At 40.1% G+C, this 21,526-nt stretch overlaps 1 protein-coding gene across 2 annotated transcripts in view; it reads left to right on the top strand.

The window, feature by feature from the left end:
- LOC149074672 (uncharacterized) overlaps positions 1-21,526 on the top strand; it is a 363,805-nt gene that overhangs the window by 117,712 nt on the left and 224,567 nt on the right. For both annotated transcript variants that reach the window (XM_089247127.1, XM_089247128.1), the window contains exons 9-10: positions 7,719-7,853; positions 21,427-21,485. In XM_089247127.1, the coding sequence (XP_089103253.1) occupies positions 7,719-7,853; positions 21,427-21,485 (194 nt within the window). The remainder of the gene's footprint in view (positions 1-7,718; positions 7,854-21,426; positions 21,486-21,526) is intronic.

The raw sequence follows: 21,526 nt of genomic DNA, 5'->3' as shown, positions 1-21,526 counted from the left end.
GAGTTGAAAAAAAATCAAAAATCGATTGACATTTTCAATGGTGTCAAAGACAGGGATGCTGCGGGTGCCCAGGGTAGTTTATGGAATGGGTATGAGCACCCAGAAAATTATTCAGAAATGAAAATTTCCTACTTCAAGATCAAGACAAGAACCCACAAGTTCCAAACACTTCCGGCATCCTTAGCCATTCAAAGGTGCTGACATGAAGGAAACATTGAGGAAGGAGGGGGGGGGGCTGAAAATCGCCATTCATTCCGTATATAAGGGACTCAAACCCGTACTCACGCAGGAGGCGAAATGACGCATTACATTGTATATTCATGAGTTATTGGAGGGGGGGGGGGGCTAAAATGGCATCAGCCCCCAGTTTCTGAGCCTATGGTCAGAGTGTTTGAATATTATTTCGGTGTGATAATACAAAGTGATTTGAAATGTACATTGCATTGCAAAAAAATAATTTGAAAATAACACTTTTCGCAGCTGTTACACATAAAACTTAGATACATTGTCATAAAAATTCTTTAAATACTTATTCTCTGCATGGATACATTTAATAGTGAATTACAGAAATTGTGCTGGGGGGCACATTGATCGGAATTTACTATCTTGATGTGCACCCTGAACTCCCTGCCCTGCGAGAAATGGAAATCCGACAAAAAGTGGGAAATACGGCTCATGCGGTGGAAATTAAATTTTAAAAATTTATTTATACAAATACAAATACAAATACAACGCCACAACAGGCAAAATGCCCAACGAGGTGGCTGATAAAAAGATGCCCATAAAAATATGGATGTCATATGTTTCAAAAATACAGCAACCCCATTAAAAATGCAATTAACACAAATTATAAACAATATATACACATGATAAAATATTATACAATGCCCATAAAGAATACTTATGGTTGTCTTATTCTAAGAATGGATAGCTTCTCTATTTACCCCATCATGTTTATCATATTTCTTTTTAAACGTGTCAATTGTGTTACAATTTACTACCTCCGAGGGTAAGCTATTCCATTTATTAACAACCCTATTAGAGAAAAATTCCCTGCGACACCATAACCTTGCATTGTCCCTCACCAATCGATACTGGTGTCCCCTTGTAAAAGCAGTTGATTGGCGGTGTACTAAAAGTTCATGGTCCATCCTATCCATCCCATTGAAAATTTTGAACACCGATCATATCTCCTCGACACCTGCGTTCATCCAATGTAAACATATTCAAAAAATGAAGTCTTTCTTCATAACTCAAGCCCTGTGTGCCAATAAGGACACGCGTAGCTCTTCTCTGCACCCCTTCAATCAAGTCTATGTCCCTCTGTAGGTATGGTCTCCAAAACCTTACAGCATACTCCAGTCCAGGACGAACTAAGCCTCGAAAAAGCGGAAGAATGACTTTAGGAGAACGCGAAGAGACTTTTTTGAAAATGAGACCAAGCATTCTATTCGCTTTTTTGACAACCGCTGAACAATGTTCAGAAAACTTAAGTCGCTAAGTATTTGATCAGTAATTATAGTAATTACTAGTAATTATAGTAATATATTGATAGTAATATATTTGATCTCAATATATTATTTGGGTGAGCTCCCTAATGCCCCTCACTGCGGGAAATGGAAATCCCAACAGAAATGCAGCTTATATGGTGAAAATTAAATGTTAAAAATTTATTGGATCCAAATTTATTTCTTGGTGAGCTCCCCAACACCCATCACTGCAAAAAATGGAAATCCCAGCAGAAATGCTGCTTATATGGTGAGAATTAAATCCAAAATAGCAGTGCCTCTTGTGGCTTCTGATACAAAAAATTATCTATCACCAATTTAAGAAAATCGCTTTCATATTGGTCTCTAGCTGAAAGATTCTCCCAATCGATGCCCTGGTAATTGAAATCTCCTAGTATGACAACCTTCTTATGCTTATACACATGTAGGAAATTTCATCATGAATCTACCCTTCTTCTATTCGATCTGTTTTTTTTTAAAAAGTATTGTATCTTGAGATTTGTAAGAAAAATTCATCCCCCGTGTTTGCCCAAGATTCTGTAGTGACTATAAAATCCAAGCCCTCTGCAGCTATCGTAGTTTCTAAAAAATCTTTCTTATTACCCAAGCTACTGCTATTTATTAGCACACATTTTAATTTGCCCTGTGATTTAGTGTGAATTGAGAGAAGCCATCAAAATCAGAGGTTGGTAATTCCCCTTCCATACTGTTGTTATTAACTAACCCTGCATTCCCGTCTACATGGTCTAGGAGTAAAAAACCTGACCTATGAGCCTATCGTAAACCTTCCAGACCCCACTCCTATTCAGATGAATCCCCTCCCAATGAAGTCACCTGTCAGTTAATGCAGGAAGCTCTAAGAATATGACACCACCCCCCCCCCCCCAGTGAAGAGGAAATGTCCTTTAGGCCTAAATTGAATTGGTGGATACTACTCCTGTCCTATCCCCTTTAAAACCCACAAAATTATATCAGAGAAGCGAGGAAACACCAAAATGGTGGAAAACAGAGAATCAGATATTCCCCCTCCTATATTAGCACTTGGGAAGGAAATTGATTATCGACAAAGAAACAACGGTCACAAACCTAGCGAAAGTATAATGAAAATGTAATAAGAGCGAGAAAATAAAATTTAAGTAGATTGAAAATATACAACAAAAATCAAAGTTGAGAGCAATAAAAAACACATCTCTCAAATCAAACAATGTGCAGTCCTAAAAATCTGGTGACAAAATCAAACTAAAGAGTAAATAAAACACACAATCTAGAAAAATAAAGAAAACACAGCAGAGTATGACCCAAAAAATAAAGGACTAGCTGAATGAAACTCATGAGAACGGAGAAAAAAAAAAAACGCTATCATAAATAAACTTTTTTGCTCAATTTCGAGAAAGCGAAGGGAAAAAAATTAAACAGCCATCACTTCACGTTCCAACTGTAAAAAAAATTCTCGATTCTGATCATCTATGTCGACATACTATTATCATGGCAATCTCAAGTCATAGAGCATATTCAAATTTAAAAAAAAACTCCAAATTTCATATATAATTTGGCGCACTATGATCGAAACAATGTCTGACTCATATATGCACTATTTATTCAAAAATTTTGTTTATATTGACATATGGTATCCACAACAAAGGCTTGTTTGGAATTCATTCAAAATTTAAAATACACTGCTGGCCACCCAAATTGCAACACCAAGAAAGACAAGAGATATCGCAACAATATTTATTTTGTAGATAACATGTTGACCAAGCATCAAATGATTAAATTTATAGACTTCTGTGAAGTGTGGTTCCTGCCAAAATCAGTAGCCAGAGTAGCCGCCATTGTTGGAGATCACCGCTGCCACACGCCTCGGCATTGATTCAAAGAGACTTTAGATGTGTTCTTGGGGTACAGCAGACCAAGCAGCTTCCACGCGTTGCCAAAGTTGATCTGGTGTGGCAGCTGGGGATGTAATCTGGGTCAATCGTTGAGCAACCATGGACCACATGTTTTCTATCGGCGAAAGATCCGGAGAGCGAGCTGGCCAGGGAAGCAATTCAATCTGGCGATTGACGAGGAACCTTTGGACAATGCGTGCCACGTGTGGTCGCGCATTATCCTGTTGAAATATGGCTGTGGGCAAGCCCTGAAGGTAAGGAAGGACAACTGGCTCCAACACCTCGGAGATGTAGCGCTGGCTTTTTAAAGTACCGGCAATGCGTACTAGAGGAGTGCGAGAGTGATATCCAATACCGCCCCATACCATAATACCCGGTGCAGGACCAGTGTGGCGGTGCATAACGTAGCTGTTCAGCATCCTCTCTCCACGGTGTCTCCAGACTCGAATCCGACCATCGTGGTGTTGCAGACAGAAGCGTGACTCGTCAGTAAAGACAATTTCATTCCATTGTGCCGTCCACATCCTTCTTTCATCGCACCATTGGCGGCGGAGACGTCTGTGGTTCTGCGTCAAGGGTAGACGAAGCAATGGACGTCTTGCGGACAGACCACTCTGCTGCAAACGGCGTCGAATGGTACGCGCAGACACTGGATGATGCGGTACAGACTGAATGTGCTGTGCTATGGTTCGTGATGTGGCTGAGCGATCCGTCACTGCCATACGCACAATACGTCTGTCATCACGTGAAGTGGTGCACTGAGGTGGATGCGATCGAACACGTCGGTCCGTCGTACCCTCCTGCATCCAACGATCACATATCCGCATTACAGTTGTTTGGTTTCGTCCAACACGACTACCGATTTCCCTGAAAGATAATCCACAATCTCGGTAGGCCACTATCCTTCCTCTGTCAAACTCGGATACTTGATCAAAAGATGATCGCTGTTTTCTGCGAGGCATAATTGATCATTTTTTTGAAAAAACCACAAGAAAAACACAATTGCCGTACTTCAAATCGTCGAAATCTCCAAGCCTTAAATAGCGCTTTGAAGTGGCGCCACAGGCACGCGTGATGTGCGTCTGCACTGAAATTCTAATCATTTGCATATCTCACCTCCGCTAATGCATGTTGTAAATTTCATATTATTTGCATGCTTCCTTCAGGGTGTTGCATTTACGGTGGCCAGCAGTGTACATTATTTTAATGTGTGATTTCATATGTATATGTTGCTGCCAAAACCTGAAGTATGGTCAATATGTGATGGTGCTGGCCACTTCACGAATTGGCCTAGCGTTTCAGCCAAATCAGAATTACAGATATGATTTTGAGTTCGGCCGGCCATTTCGTAAAGTGGCTAGGGATGCCTGGCCAAATATTGATGTGTTGATGTAAGACCGTCCGGTAGGATCTGAATCCATTTTTTTAAATTGCCAACACATGATGCATGTCTATATTTAGCAGCTGTACTGGATTAGCTCCATGTGATTATTATGTATTTGGGAAGCGTTTCATCTTGTTTATGTAGATGACATAATAGCATTTGCCTAAACTCAGCAACAAGTGAATGAAATTATTTCTTTATTGAAAAGTGAATTTGATGTAAAAATTTTGGGTAAGATAAGGAATCTACTTGGAATTAAATTTGGGGAGAAAAATTGGGAAATTTATATTCACCAGCGTAGCTACATTTTCTGTGATAATCGAGCTGCTACCAATTTTTCATATTCACCTGTAGAAAATCATAGATCAAAACATATTGATGTGCATTATCATTTCATGAGAAATGCCATCTATAATGAAATTTCCAAGTTGAAATGTGTAGAAAGCAAAAAAAATATTAGTGATATTTGATTCACAAAAATATTCACTAAAGAACAGTTATACAAATACAACGCCACAACAGGCAAAATGCCCAACGATGTGGCTGATAAAAAGATGCCCATAAAAATATGGTTGTCATATGTTTCAAAAATACAGCAACCCAATTAAAAATGCAATTAACACAAATTACAAACAATATATACACATGATAAAATATTATACAATGCCCATAAAGAATACTTATGGTTGTCTTATTCTAAGAATGGATAGCTTCTCGATTTACCCCAACATGTTTATCGTATTTCTTTTTAAACGTGTCAATTGTGTTACAATTTACTACCTCCGGGGGTAAGCTATTCCATTTATTAACAACCCTATTGGAGAAAAATTCCCTGCGACACCATAACCTTGCAATGTCCCTCACCAATCGATACTGGTGTCCCCTTGTAAAAGCAGTCGATTGGCGGTGTACTAAAAGTTCATGGTCCATCCTATCCATCCCATTGAAAATTTTGAACACTTCGATCATATCTCCTCGACACCTGCGTTCATCCAATGTAAACATATTCAAAAAATGAAGTCTTTCTTCATAACTCAAGCCCTGTGTGCCAATAAGGACACGCGTAGCTCTTCTCTGCACCCCTTCAACCAAGTCTATGTCCCTCTGTAGGTATGGTCTCCAAAACCTTACAGCATACTCCAGTCCAGGACGAACTAAGCCTCGAAAAAGCGGAAGAATGACTTTAGGAGAACGCGAAGAGACCTTTTTGAAAATGAGACCAAGCATTCTATTCGATTTTTTGACAACCGCTGAACAATGTTCAGAAAACTTAAGTCGCTCGTCCATGAGAATTCCCAAATCGGTGACTCTAGTTGCATCCGGGATAGTGACACCATTCAACTCGTAAGAGAACCGTGGGTTGTTCGAACCAAAATGAGCGACCATGCACTTATCTACGCTAAACGTCATGCTCCATTCATTTGCCCATGCTGCAATCTTGTTTAAGTTGGTCTGGAGCAACTCCCTATCGCTTTCATTTCCGATTACCCCCATTAGCTTCACATCATCTGCGAATTTGCTAGTAATTCCATCGATACCCTGATCGAGTTTGTCGATAAAAAGTGAAAAAAGTATGGGGCCAAGGACACTTCCCTGAGGAACTCCACTTGTGACGTCTGTCCAACCAGAGAATTCCCCGTTCACCATAACTCGTTGCGACCTATCTCTTAACCACGATTCTATCCAATTCAGCAAGTTGCCCCCTATTCCAATCTCGTGTAAACGCTTCAAGAGTTTGCCATGTTGGACCCGATCGAATGCCTTCTGGAAATCAAGGTAAACAACGTCGACATTTTTGCTCTTACCCAAAGCCTTAGTCACGTAATCATAGAAGCAAAGGAGGTTAGTTACACATGACTTCCCCTTCCTGAACCCATGCTGATTATCCGACAATACATTATTCTCGTCTATCCACTTCACAAACTGCCTTTTGATGATAATTTCCAAAATTTTCGAGAGGGAGCTTGTCAAACTCACTGGACGATAATTAGACACTACTTCTCTACTACCCTTCTTAAATATCGGAACAACGTTAGCCAGTTTCCAATCTCTCGGGACGATACCCTCAGCAACACTACTCCTGTATATCTGTGCGACTGGCCCCAACAATTCATTAGCACCTTCCCTGAGAACCCTTGATAACTTTGTTTTCTGGAATATTCAATATGCTTGAATAATTTTAATTATGTTATGTAAAGTGAAATATGTGTAATATAATTTTATGAAAAGATTCTACAGGACTTCATTTTGCATAATTCTTTTAAAAGAAAAACAAATTGTTGAAAAAAAAAGTTTTTCATTTTATATTTTTTACATGTTTGTAAACGTGCCTGGATAAGAACAGGGCTGATTGTCAGATATCGGAACCCAAGAGGAAAATTTATTTTTCTCCTCCAAAAACAAAGATACAATCTGGTATGTAAATTTTCGCGAAGAGTGGATCGTGATGTAAAGCGAAGCTCACTTTTTTTTAAAGGGAAGGTTTTTCTTTTGTTCACATGTTTTTATTGCTGTTGCTCATTGCTGATTTTTTCCCGGTTATAATTTTCGCAATCGCCTTCATGTTAGTTTTCCTAAATTTAAGTTCTATATATTAAGTTAAAATTGTGAAGTGAAGCACTATATCGTTGCTTGCATAAATATTAATTTTTTTAATTACCGCATTAATCTGTACATCACAATTGAATGTCAAAGTGTTCCATTCCTCAGACCACTCCCAACCCCACATTTTTTCTGCCTTTATACAAACATTCTTGAAGACGGTTCTGAATTTGTTTACAGCTATCACGTTCACAAAGGTGTATGTGTAAAGGGACCTGTAACCTTATTCCATTAAGGGAATTCAGAAATTTTTTCTGAGAGGCAAGAAATAACGTAAATATGTTTGGAAATCACTGGTTTATACAAAACTATATTATTGTACTTTTTCCACTGTAGGTGAGAGTAATGAAGAAGAAAATTTTCTGGCATATGAACGAAATCTCTTGGAAGCTGCTGGAGATACGTTAATTAATGAAGCAGATGCAGCTTTTAAGAATCTTGGGATATCAGATCAGTGGACTGAAAACACAGGTGAACATTCTGACTTTTATCAAAATATTTTTTTGTAGATGCATCTTATATATCTGGATGCCTGTTTAAAAATTTGAGCCGAGCAAAATAGGCCAGACTTAAAATCAATAGTTTTATTTCATGATGTCTCAAAGACTCACCAAGAAAAGTTTTTTGAAATTTGATCCATTGGGCAGTAGTTCTCAACCAGTGCTCCGCGGAGCCCTTGGGGCTCCTTGTGCACTCTCCAAGGGCTCTGCGGCCGCTTGAGGAAAATTAAAAAAACAGTAAAATTTAAAAAAATAGTTAGAAATATTTTCAAATAGTAAAAATAAATCAGTGACTTTGATGAATATTTGAAAAGTTGGGCTGTATGGGGCTCCGCCATAGAATTTTTTAACATAAAAGGGCTTCGCGAGCCAAAAAAGGTTGAGAACCGCGGCATTAGGACATCATAAGTGGGTTCATAGGTTACATAGAGAAATCATGCCGAGCTGGAATCGCTGAAGCTATATTTATGAAATTTTGTCAGTAGTTTTATTTCATGATGCAAAGACTAACTAAAGAAGGGTTTTTGAAATTCCACACCAATTGGTCATAAGAGGAGGGGGCCGGTTAAAGATTATATAAAGGCATTGTGCTGAGCCAAACTGCTGAAGTGAAAAATATGAAATTTGGTCAGTATTTGTGAGACGTGCGTATTTGTAATGTAAAGACGCGCTGAAAAAGTAGAGTTCCCACTCGTCCTTTTCCTACTTCTTGGTAAAATGCCCTACTTTTCCTACTTTTTTAACAAAGTCTATCAACAAAATTTGTGTAATTGATTTTGAGAATGGAATATTCAATATATTGCCAGATAATCGGATGGCAACACGCCATTAATGTTTACAGAACAGTTTCCAAGCTCCAAAAATAAACTTATAAATTAAGTATTTTATCAGCAGATAATTAAAAACTACAGCACTGGAAGCTGCAGGACTGCGAGAATGGTAAATATATTCAAACAATATAAATAATATGACAATTAAAAAGTATTAATAATAAATGAATAAAGTATAGCTACATAACTAGACAACAAAGAAATAGGAGAATCGGAGTTGCCATCTATGAAAATTTTTTTCAACTAAGAACTGAATATACAATTTTTTTATTGGAAAAAAATCGGAGATGGATGGATCACGTTGTAGAAAATGTATCTATAAAGTAATAGACGTGAACAAATTTTTCCTGTGTTTAGTGTGTAAACAATATGTACACTAGGGTGGGTCGAAAAAATGAATTTTTTATTTTCAAATCGCTATAGTGCAGAAAAGTTGCCTCCTTTAATAAGAAAAAAAAATGACGTAAAAATTTTAAAAATCGGTTGATATCTTCCAGTCGCGCATCGTACTTGAAGTCTATAGAAATTGGCAAAATTGAACATTTTTCTTCAATTTTTTAATATTACTTAAAATTCCAGGATCGACACGGTATGGTTTTTTATGCTTAATTTATGGTTCAATAACATGAAATAAATTAAAACATCTCATTGAAAAAACAATTTCAATGTTTACCGGTCGCGCAATGTGTTCAAAAAAAGGGGATTTGGCTAAATTTTTACAAGTTTCATTTTGCAGCTCTTCGCCTATTTTGTTCTGACAAAACGACCTAGAACTCACCACAAGGAGGTGGCTACACGTCGAGTTCCACCCACACCCTACCCAAACAACCATCCAAAGTAGGGGGTGCGGGCGTAATTTATATTAAATTTTAAAACCAGTTACCAAAATTGACTGGGATTCAGTGGTTCATTGTTACGCATTTCTATTGATTCTGTTCTTAAGTGCACACATTTATATTTTGACTTTTGTGAGAATTCAGACATAACTGATCTTGATAATAGCGTAGATCTGATGTAGCCATCTCTAGCTTCATGTCCACATACTTTAGTTGAGGCCTCGGTAACAAGTTTGACACATCTCTCGACTGCCTGAGTATGACAGAGATACTTTTTGATGTCTCAGATGGATGGGGTTAGTGTCGGAATTGATGAGTGATATAATATCATCATCACATACTTCTCGTAATATTGGGGGAGGATACAACAGGCAAGTATTCCAGTGAATAATTTCAGTATAATCGGTAGCTTCAAAATTTATCTTAGGTGGCACAAAGTATCTAATAGTTTTTCCTTTAGAGGCGGATTGTCTTGCTTTCAAAATTCTCTTATATCCAAGCTCTCGAATGTGTTGTCTCTCATCAACGATCATAGCCAACAGTATATTTTCAGGGTGTGCAAAGAACGCATTGCGTTCAATTACTGTATTAACAACTTGAAGTAGATTGTCAGATAAATGCCGTGGTGTTTGAATTGCTAGAAAAACATGTTTAGGGCTGTCAGTAAAATATCTGTTCCTTTTGATGTTGAACCACACAGGCATATATGATTTCAAGATGAAAGTAACTATTTGTTTCAAGCTCTCACAGAAGGATTGGGCAAACTTATATACAACCTAAGCACTCTATTTGCCACAGTTAGCCATCTAGAACGTGATAGAGGACCAGGATCTCGGATTGACAAATCCTGTGGACAATGTCCCAACTTTATTGCTTTCGATATATCTAACAAATACTGCTGGTCTTTGCTTAGCATCTTTCTGTCTACTTCTGGAATCAAATAATCTACAGATTCGTACTCCACCACAGGCAGCTTTTCACACTCAATAAGCTGTTGTCGAATGGGCCCAGAAAAGGATTTTGGCCCTGTGGTTACACCATCTATATGCTCTAAAATATGATGAAAAGGGAGTTCATTGAAGTGCAGTAGACACGCTCCACTGTAGAGGTCTTCCCACGTGCAGTTCTAGCTGACGGATAACACCATTCTTCCAGCCGGTGTGTAACAATAGTTGGGAACCTTTGGGGAATTTGCCAAACCTGCCTCTATCCCTGCACTGCCCTAAGACAGCCCCTGGCCTTGAGTACACAGTCCCATCCGTTCGCTGAGGCGATCATCTTGAATTGTGTCCTGTACATCGACCGAAATGTTCTCCTGTCATACATCGAGGGCTTGATGTTAGACAGACTGACATAAGCTATGGCTGGCAGGATCTGGTAAGCATCCGTGGAGAATGTGTAGGATCTTGAATTCTCTTTTCTAGTGCTTGAATTCTCTTTTCAAGCTCTTGTATTTTCTTCGAGAGCTTCTTGTCGACCGCAATCACTCGATCCGTGACAGAGTTCATTTCCTGATTGAGTTCTTTTTTCAAGGCTTCGATCATTCCATCCACTCTAATTTCAACAGCGGAGATGTCTTTTTTCACCTCGGCAAGGGCAGAGACGATGTCTTGCTTAACAGCTGCAACATCATCCTTGACTTCAGCGATGAAGTTGGTGACATTCAGCGATAGAGGTGTTAACAGCAGCAATGGAGGTGCTAACATCATCTTTTATGGCTGAGCTCGTTGACTGGATCTTTTCTTCGATGCCAGATTTCATCTGGCCCATCACATACATCAGTTGGTACAGCTGTTCTCGCATTTCATCCATGTCCATTCTCCTCGTCTTCATGCAAGTCTTGAATTATCCCACTTCTGACACCAAATTGTTCTGGATAATTTTTCACAAGACTTCGAGATTGCAAAACAAGACGCTGCTCGACGGACAAACACAGATTTATTTACAGAACAGCAATTTACACGTATTTACAACATAATCAGAGAGCTAACAACTTTCTCACGAAGTTAAATCACAACTGACCTTTCATCCAGTCTCTCTCTATTCGAGCGTTCTCTTCACCACAACTCCCTACTATTTAAAGATCTGTCGAAACTTCGAGAAAAGGAACATTCTACAAAGTTCTACTTTACAGTTTCCAAGTTGGTGGCGCCACCATACGGGGGTTTTTGAACCACTGTCTAGAGGGGCAGGACCTTCTAGAATGTTCCCACCAGTTCTCCGCCAATCGTAGGTATTTCTGCCAAACCGAAACCGGTATGAACCGATTTCAATATTTCTTAGAGCCATCAAAGAATCGCGCCATCTATCGTATATAGATAGTAACAGTGGACAAATTTGCAAATGATTACACTGGCACTGAACAGTAAAATGTAAACAAATCACTTAACTATCTGGTTCACCTTGACTTATTTGGGAGCATGTAATTTACACATTTTGCACTATATGCTTTTGGAAATGGTATCGAAAAAGAGCATCATTCTTAAAAAAACTTACATGTCTTTATAATTTGCTCTGTATATTGTTGAAGAGAGTTGACAGACTGGACTGTGGAAGACACTAAAAAAGAATGTAACATATATATATATATATTGGACAGAAAATAATTATATGGTTGCTTGTACACTGTTTCAGTCAAAAATTGTTTGTTACTAAATCATTTCTGCAATTTTGCTTTGGCTGAAGTCAGTCTTATAGGATACTAAAATAGTGCTATTATTATTTTTTTTTAAATTTCATTTTATTTTTTTAAAAAAGGGGTGTAACGTGATAGGCCTCCTCGTGGTGCACTCTGGGTAATGCCAAATCTATTACACGTCATAGTCTTCGCTTATTTGTGCTCATATACTTCACCTTCAATAGCCCAAATTACATGTTTATTTCTACACATCTTGCAGTACATGTCTTGCGTCTCGTTTTGTCCTGTACATGTTTTTGTCTTTTGTGTGCAACCCCTCATTGTGGGCCCCGCTCAGGCGGGGAGGGGTCCTCCCAGATGGGGCATTGCTTCTAGCGTATGCCCTTTCTGGGATGCTGTCTACCCGCTTGTTTGCCGTGCGTGGAGACCCGTAAGGCTGGAGATGGGGGATCCTGGTTAGCCTGATGCGCTAGCTTTGGCCTCGGATTCAGCCAAAACGGGAGGCTTGTATTAGCCCCGTCGAGGTCAATCGGCTGTGGTCGCCTCGGTGGCTGAAGGGGGTTACACTACTGGTAGAGGGGCCGGGCCTGCCAGACGTCGGTGAGATTTGTTGGTGCTGCTTCACGACGATCTTGGATCTTGAACGCGTCTCCTCGCTTTGGTGGTGTATAGCTCTCACCTAACCTGGCGTTGCTACTAACAACCTTTATTGGTTATGTGTGCGCATGCCCACCATAGGGCTCCATGGTGGGCATGGGGGGTGAGAGTGGAACAATATCCATTTAAAATGGGAAAAAATCAAAATGCACCAAAACGTCAAAGAACTGCTTCAAACCAAACACATGTCACTGTCACTGCTGCTACAAATTCATCAACTGTCTCATTTTTCTTTCTGCACTCTTCGAATACCGAGAAACAACTGGCCAAAGTATCACCATTTCTAATAGACAAAACTCTCTATGGCACAGTAGGTACTTTAAAACCAGTGAAGGCTCTTCATTCAGGAGGCCTGCTGATCGAAACTAACACACCTAAACAAGCTGAACTCATTCAAAAGCTTACATCTCTCGGAGAGATTCCAATAACAGTGAAAATTCATCCCACGCTGAATTATTCATGTGGTGTCATTTCGGATGCTAACTTGATTAACATGAATGAAGAAGAACTAACACAAGAGCTGGCGTCTCAAGACGTAACATCTGCCAAACATATTATGAGCCGCAAAGATGGCAATCCAGCTCCAACACGTAATGTAATCCTCACATTCTCTTCACCAACGTTACTGAAAGATATCAAAATTGGTTATTATAACCTCAAAATCCGGCCATACATTCCTAACCCTGTTCGATGCTTCAACTGCCAAAAATATGATCACTCACGAACGGCGTGCCGTAGTCAACCCACCTGCGCAAAGTGTGGTGAAAAGCACCACATTTCAGACAGCTGCACTAATTCACCATTCAAGTGCGTCAATTGCAGTGGCTACCACCCCGCATAGAAATTGTCCGAAATGGAATGAGGAAAAAGAGATCCAGAAGATCAAGGTCCTTAATAATATCTCATATATTGAAGCACGCCGTCGTATAACCTCTAACCAAGCTCCAACAGGTAATAGATCTTACTCTAATATGGTAACAAATCCATTGTCAGCTAATAAGACTAACACTTTCACCAAAGCATCTGTAACAACTCAGACTGAACCGTTAGCTGACACATCAACTCAAACATCATCATCTAACCAACTGTGCAATAGTTGTGGCTGCTGTTGCTTTGCTGGATTCCGGAGGGAGTCCACTACCTCCGAAGAAGAAGCGGGAAAAACAACGGCTAACACATTCAAAATAACTACAGATACTAAACCAAAAATTAACTCTGCAAACAAATCGAAAAAGAAACCATTCAAGACCAGATATTCACGAAAAGCTGTACAGAGAGCGCTGAAATGTCCATCCATGAAGAATGTGTCACTAATTGATGACATCGAGCTTGACAATAGATCCGATTCCGGTACTACTCGCCGTAAACTAGACCGGAATAAATTCAAATACCTTGAACCGTCTACTTCTACTTAATTTATGGCCAACATAATTCAATGGAACATTCGTGGTCTTAGATCCAATTATGAAGATCTCAAGGATTTGATCAATCGATATCATCCTGTTTGCGTGGCACTCCAGGAAACTTTTACGAAGCCCTCTGAGACATGGAACATCAGGCGACATTCCCTGTTCCGTATTGATTACGATGACGGGAGTAGAGCCTGCCGCGGTGTTGATCTACTGGTTCCACATCGCATGTCGTCGTGCGTTTCAACGCTGCGCACGAACCTGCAAGCCACCGAGGTGGAAATCTCTACAGGCCTAAGAATTACCATCTGTTCCATTTATTTGCCACCAAATGACACCATCTTACAGAGAGATCTAGAAGATCTGATTGATCAATTACCACCACCATTTTTTCTTCTTGGAGACTTCAATGCTCATAACATGATATGGGGTTCTAACAGCAACACCCCTCGTGGGGAAAATGGTTGAACGTCTGTTAGAAGACATGGACCTCACCATCATGAATGATGGCAGTTTCACTCATTTCCATGCCCCAAACAATAGTTTCACTGCAATAGCTCACCTTCACTCTTGCCCAACTGGTCCTGGTCGGTTGATGCAGACCTCCACAGGAGCAATCATTTTCCTCTTGTGGTTAAATGCCTTGACCGACGCCATAGCATACCTGAGGGACCTCCTCGGTGGAAGCTTGTGGCTGCCCGATGGGATGACTTCATGGTCAAGGCAGAAATCACGGAGGATATGGTTTTGCAACCCGACGTCGACCTTGTGACCAGTTGTGTGATCTCAGCAGCCAATGAAACATTACCCAAAGTCTCCTCGAAACTTCCTAAATTTCCTAAACCTTGGTGGAACCACGAATGTAATCTCACTATTAAAGCTCAAAAGAGAGCATGGAGTAGGTTTCGGCGGTATCCTACCATGAAGACAAGTTGGCATTTTTAAAAGCAAAGGCGATAGCGAGAAGAACCAGGCGCCAGGCTCAACGTGAGTCCTGGCAAAAGTTTACGACGTGAATCAGTTCATCAACTTCATCCAAAATTATTTGGGACCGGATCCGAAAAATCAATGGTCATTATCAATCTCATCCCATCACTATATTAAATACCAATGGCACTATCATCAGCAATGTGAGGGATATGGCGGACACCATCTCCGCACATTTCGCTGCTGTTTCCAGTGATGCGAACTATCCCCCATCGTTTCATCCCATTAAATCATCAGCCGAAAGTACATCATACACCTTCCGGCCTTTTACACCGGAGGGGTACAATTCATTGTTCACCCTTCATGAACTGACGACGGCCTTGCAGCGAAGTCCTGACTCAGCTGTGGGGCCCGATGCCATTCATTATTCCATGATTCGGCATCTCTCATCTGAATCACTCTCACATTTACTCATATTATTTAATCGGATCTGGGTCAGTCATTCATTTCCTGACACCTGGCGAGCAGCCATTGTTCTTGCATTCCCGAAGCTTGGCAAAAATCCTCAGCAACCCAACAGTTACTGACCTATTGCTTTGACCAGTTGTCTATGTAAGCTCATGGAACGCATGGTCAACTATCGCCTTATGCACTACCTTGAGGTTAACAATATTTTATCTAAACATCGAAGTGGTTTTAGATGGTTCAGGTCCACAACCTGCAATATGTTACGCCTTGAGACATCAATAAGACAAGCATTCGTAAAGAGGGAGCATATGATAGCTATATTTTTCGATATAGAAAAGGCCTACGATCGTACACGGAGGCACGGAATTCTTTCCGACCTCTATAATTGCGGCTTGCGGGGCAACTTGCCCATTTTCATTAAGAACTTTCTTGCTCACCGCATCTTCCAGGTATGGATCGGAAGCACATTATCAGATTCCCCAAATTCAAAAAGAAGGTGTACCTCAAGGTAGCATTTTAAGTGTAACACTTTTTATTTTGAGACTCAACGGGGTGTTGAGCCAACTCCCGTTGTCAGTCACTGGCGCACTTTACGTGGATGATCTGTTAATATCATATCAATCAGTGAATATGAGGTCAGCCGAGAGACAATTGCAAACTGCTCTCAACAAGGTCAGCAAATGGGCTCATGATAACGGTTTCTCTTTCTCCGCTGACAAAACCGTCGCGGTGCATCTTGGCCGGCGTCGTGAGCTTCATGATGACCCACAATTGTTTTTAAATAATAGTCAAATACCTATTGTAGAGAATACAAAATTCCTCTGCATTACATTAGACAAGAAACTTACATTTAAACCTCATATTTCACAGTTGAGAGCTCGTTGCATGAAGACGATGAACCTCTTGAAGGTCATCTCTTCTACATCGTGGGGAGCTGACCGTAAGTCGCTCCTTCACTTATATAAAGCTCTAATACGATCAAAGCTCGACTACGGTTCCATTGTATACGGGTCAGCACCTCGGAGCTATCTGAGTGTGCTCGACCCAATTCATCATCTCGCTCTCCGCATTTGCTCCGGAGCTTTCCGAACTTCTCCCATGGAAAGCCTCTATGTTGAATGCAACGAGTCATCACTGACATCAAGACGCCAACAACTTTCTTTGAAATATCATATCAAAATGAAGTCTTTGCCAGGTCATCCACTTCATAATGTCATTTTCAATCCGTCATTTCATAGACTTTTTGCTGCTCGACCTTCATGTGTTCCATCTCACGATCTTCGTATGAGAGCACTTGTAGAAGAAATACAAATAGACATCAGTCGTGTGGCCCCAGTTGCTTGGCAACTGGCACCATGGGAGCAGTCTCTGCCAGATGTCTCTCTTTCATTATCATTATACCCTAGAGCCACCACAGCAGATGTCATATGTCGACAGATATTTTTCAGGCACAGGGGTAGGTACAATAGGTACTTCCCCATATATACCGATGGCTCCAAGAGCCCTGGGCATGTCGGTTGCGCCTACATCTGCTGTGAGGAGACATCTTTCAAACTTCCAGACACATTCACTATATATTCGGCAGAACTGTACGCAGTCCTTCAGGCTCTACGTCATATACGACGCAAACGCCACCGACGATGCATCATTTATAGCGACTCTCTCAGCGCATTGCAAGCACTGTGTTCCTTCACTTTTCACACTCATCCATTCATTCGTTCCATTTTTCATGAACTACATTACCTAATTCATCACGGTACCACAGTAAAATTTTACTGGGTACCAAGTCATGTAAGAATACCGGGCAACGAAAAAGCAGACAACGCAGCTCGAACAACAACTAACATTGATAATAGTCTTTTGGTGCCTGCCAGTGACCACTTTTCAATCCTCCGGGATCATTGGAACCATCAGATAAATAATAAACTTCATGCCATCAAGCCCACACTTGGCCATTGGCGTTCGAGCTGCAGAGCTAACCGAAAGGAGGAAGTTCTGCTTGCCCGGTTACGCATAGGACACAGTCGCATCACACAATCATATCTTTTACTACGAGAGAGTCAACCGCAGTGCGCTCATTGTCAAAGTCCATTTACCATTGCCCATGCTTTTACTTGTTCACACCATCGTCATCATTTTACGACCGCTTTTGGTCAGAATCATCTTCCACTTCGTGACATTTTATCTGACCATTGCGATGCATCTCGCATTTTTAAATTCATCAAAGCCATTGGTTTTTACGACAAATTATAGTTTTTACAATTCATGTCATTGTTTTATGTTTCATGTTGCATTTTTATCATGCACAGTTTTAGTTTTTGACATGACAAAAGGACATTTTTCTTATTTTTATATTTGTTTTGGTGCAGTTTGACCAAATTGGTCCTTGCGCCAATAAACCCAAAATCCAATCCAATCCAATCTGAATCACTCTCACATTTACTCATATTATTTAATCAGATCTGGGCTAGTCATTCATTTCCTGGCGAGCAGCCATAGTCTTGCATTCCCGAAGCATAGCAAAAATCCTCAACAACCGAATAGTTACAGACCTATTGCTTTAACCAGTTGTTTTTGTAAGCTCATGGAACGCATGGTCAACTATCGCCTTATGCACTACCTTGAGGTTAACAATATTTTATCTAAACATCAAAGCGGCTTTAGACGGTTCAGGGCCACAACGTGCAATATGTTACGCCTTGAGACTTGAATTAGACAAGCATTCGTAAAGAAGGAGCATATGATAGCTATTTTTTTTGACATAGAAATGTCCTACGACTGTACTTGGAGGCACGGAATCCTTTCCTACCTCTATAATTGCGGCTTGTGGGGCAACTTGCCCATTTTTATTAAAAACTTACTGGCTCGCCGCATCTTCCAGGTACGGATCGGAAGCACATTATCAGCTCCCCAAATTCAAGAACAAGGTGTACTCAAGGTAGCATTTTAAGTGTAACACTTTTCATTTTAAGACTCAACAGGGTGTTGAACCAACTACCGTTTCCTGTCACTGGCGCACTTTACGTGGATGACTTTTGATATCATATCAATCAGTGAATATGAGGACAGCCGAGAGACAATTACAAACCGCACTCAACAAGATCAGCAAGTGGGCTCATGATAACGGCTTTTCGGCCTCGAGACCCACATGATGACCCACAGTTGTTTCTCAATAACAATCTAATTCCTATTGTAGAAAACACTAAATTCCCCGCCATCACATTTGACAAGAAACTCACTTTCAAACCTCATATTGCACAATTAAGAGCTCGTTGCATGAAGGCGATGAACCTCTTGAAGGTCATCTCTTCTACATCATGGGGGGGGGGGCAGACCGTAAGTTGCGCTCCTCCACTTATATAAGGCTCTAGTAAGGTCAAAGCTCTACTACGGCTCCATTGTATACGGGTCACCACCTCGGAGCTATCTGAGTGTGCTCGACCCAGTCGACCATCTCGTTCTCCGGATTTGCTCTGGAGCTTTCCGCACATCCCCAATGGAGAGTCTGTATGTCGAATGCAATGAGCCATCACTGACATCAAGGCGCCAGCAACTATCCTTAAAATATTATATAAAAATACCAGATAAAATAAAGTCTTTACCAGATCATCCACTTCATCATGTCATTTTTAATCCTTCTTTCCATAGAATGTACGCTGTCCATCCTTCATATGTTCAGTCCTATGGTCTACGTATGAGGGCACTTCTGGAAGAACTACAATTAGACATCAGTCGTGTAGGAACAGTCTCCGCCAGATGTCTCTCTTTCCTTGTTATCATACCCTAGAGCCATCACAGCAGATGTCATATATCGACAGATATTCTTTAGGCACAGGCGTAGGTACGACAGGTACTTCCCCATATATACTGACGGCTCCAAGAGCCCTGGCCATGTCGGTTGTGCCTACATCTGCTGTGAGGAGACATCTTTCAAACTTCCCGACATATTTTCTATTTATTCGGCAGAGCTGTACGCAGTCCTTCAGGCTCTACGTCATATACGACGCAAACGCCACCAACGATGCATCATTTATAGTGACTCTCTCAGCGCATTACAAGCACTGTGTTCCTGTACGTTTCACACTCATCCATTCATTCATGCCATTTTTCATGAACTACATTTCCTGATCCATCATGGTACCACTGTAAAATTCTACTGGATACCAGGTCATGTTGGAATACCGGGCAACGAAAAAGCAGACACTGCAGCTCGAACTACAACTAACATTGATAATAGCATTTTGATACCTGCCAGTGACTACTTCTCAATCCTCCGGGAAGTGATGCATCGCCGCTGGCAGGATCATTGGAACAATCAAATAAGTAATAAACTTAGTGCCATCAAGCCTACACTTGGCCTTTGGCGTTCGAGCTGCAGAACTAACCGAAAGGAGGAAGTTCTGCTTACCCAGTTACGCATAGGACACAGTCGCCTTACACAATCATATTTGTTATTACGAGAGAGTCAACCAGAGTGCCCTCATTCTCAAAGTCCATTGACCATTGCTCATGCTTTTACTTGTTCACATCATCGTCATCATTTTACGACCGCTTTTGGTCAGAGTTATCTTTCACTTCATGACATTTTAAATGACAATAGCGATGCATCTCGCATTTTTAAATTCATCAAGGCCATTGGTTTATATGACAAATTATAGTTCTTACAATTTATGTCATTGTTTTTCGTTTCATGTTCCGTTTTATATGTTTTAGTTTTTTGACATGACAAAAGGACATTTTTGTTATTTTTATGTCATGTTTTGGCGCAGTTTGGCCAAATTGGTCATTGCGTCAATAAATTGAAAATCCAATCCAATCCTAATTTTTAAAAATAAAATAAAACTTTTGAGAGATTTTTTTATTGTGCTACGATTTTGTTTCCTTTGGGGGTCTCCCCCAGTCCTACTTTTTCTAATTTTTTTAGTGGGCGCTTTGGAAAAGGTTTTTTTTTCAAAATTCAACCCGAGTGGGGTTCAAAGGTTATAAATGGAGTAATCATTGCTGAGCCGAAATTGCAGAAGTTGTAATGTTAAATTTTCTCAGTTTTATTTGATGATATGAAGACTCACATTATAAGAAGGGACTTTTTGAATTTCAACCTCTAAAGTGATTGTAAGGTGGTTTAAAGATTATATGGGGCAATCATGGCACCAAGCTGAAACCACGTAAAGCCATAAATATGAAATTTAGTCAGTATTATATTTTATAATGTAGACACCCACCAAGACAGGATTTCTGAAAATTCAACCGCAAAGGGGATCATAATAGGTCGAAATGCTATATGGGCGAATCAACAGTGAGTAATTTTTAGAATATCAAAGCCATGCGAGCTAAAACATAGGTAACATCTAGTGATGAAATCAAGTTCTTCTACATGCTGTTGTCACTGAATCCTGATTACATTCAAAAATCTATCGGAACTATCCAATTCTATTTTTGAATCACTGATATCACCAGAGTTTGTTGTTGGGTATCAATATCGAAGTTTCACTTGGAAAAAGATCACAAAGAGCACTTTGAAGTTAATAGACTGATTTTTTTACTTGGCTTTCATTGTGTTACTTTGAATTTCAGTGATTTGTTATTTCCATACAAAGCAAGTAAGGCAGAAAATAGTAATAATGGCATTGTGGGGGGGGGGGGATTATATTTCTCAAAAATTTATATCCTCCAAACTGCTTGATTCACATTTTTATTTCAAAAATGTATATCAAAATGTGTTTATTAAAAATTTTATTTATGAATTGTGTATATGAATCTTCCTTTTATATTACTGCAGGAGAAATCAAGAAGCTTTTGGAAGCAGATGCAGATGTGTTTGAAAGAAATGTGTCAATGGTTAGTTTTATTTTTGGATATTGAATCATTTTTGTAATATA

Source organism: Pholcus phalangioides, unplaced genomic scaffold (genome assembly GCF_987345545.1).
Source record: "Pholcus phalangioides strain wild (caught in Gottingen) unplaced genomic scaffold, Ppha-v1.0 ptg000017l_1, whole genome shotgun sequence".
Classification (NCBI taxonomy): domain Eukaryota; kingdom Metazoa; phylum Arthropoda; class Arachnida; order Araneae; family Pholcidae; genus Pholcus; species Pholcus phalangioides.
Note: the sequence above shows the minus strand (reverse complement) of the source record. Positions and strands in the feature narration are given on the sequence as shown.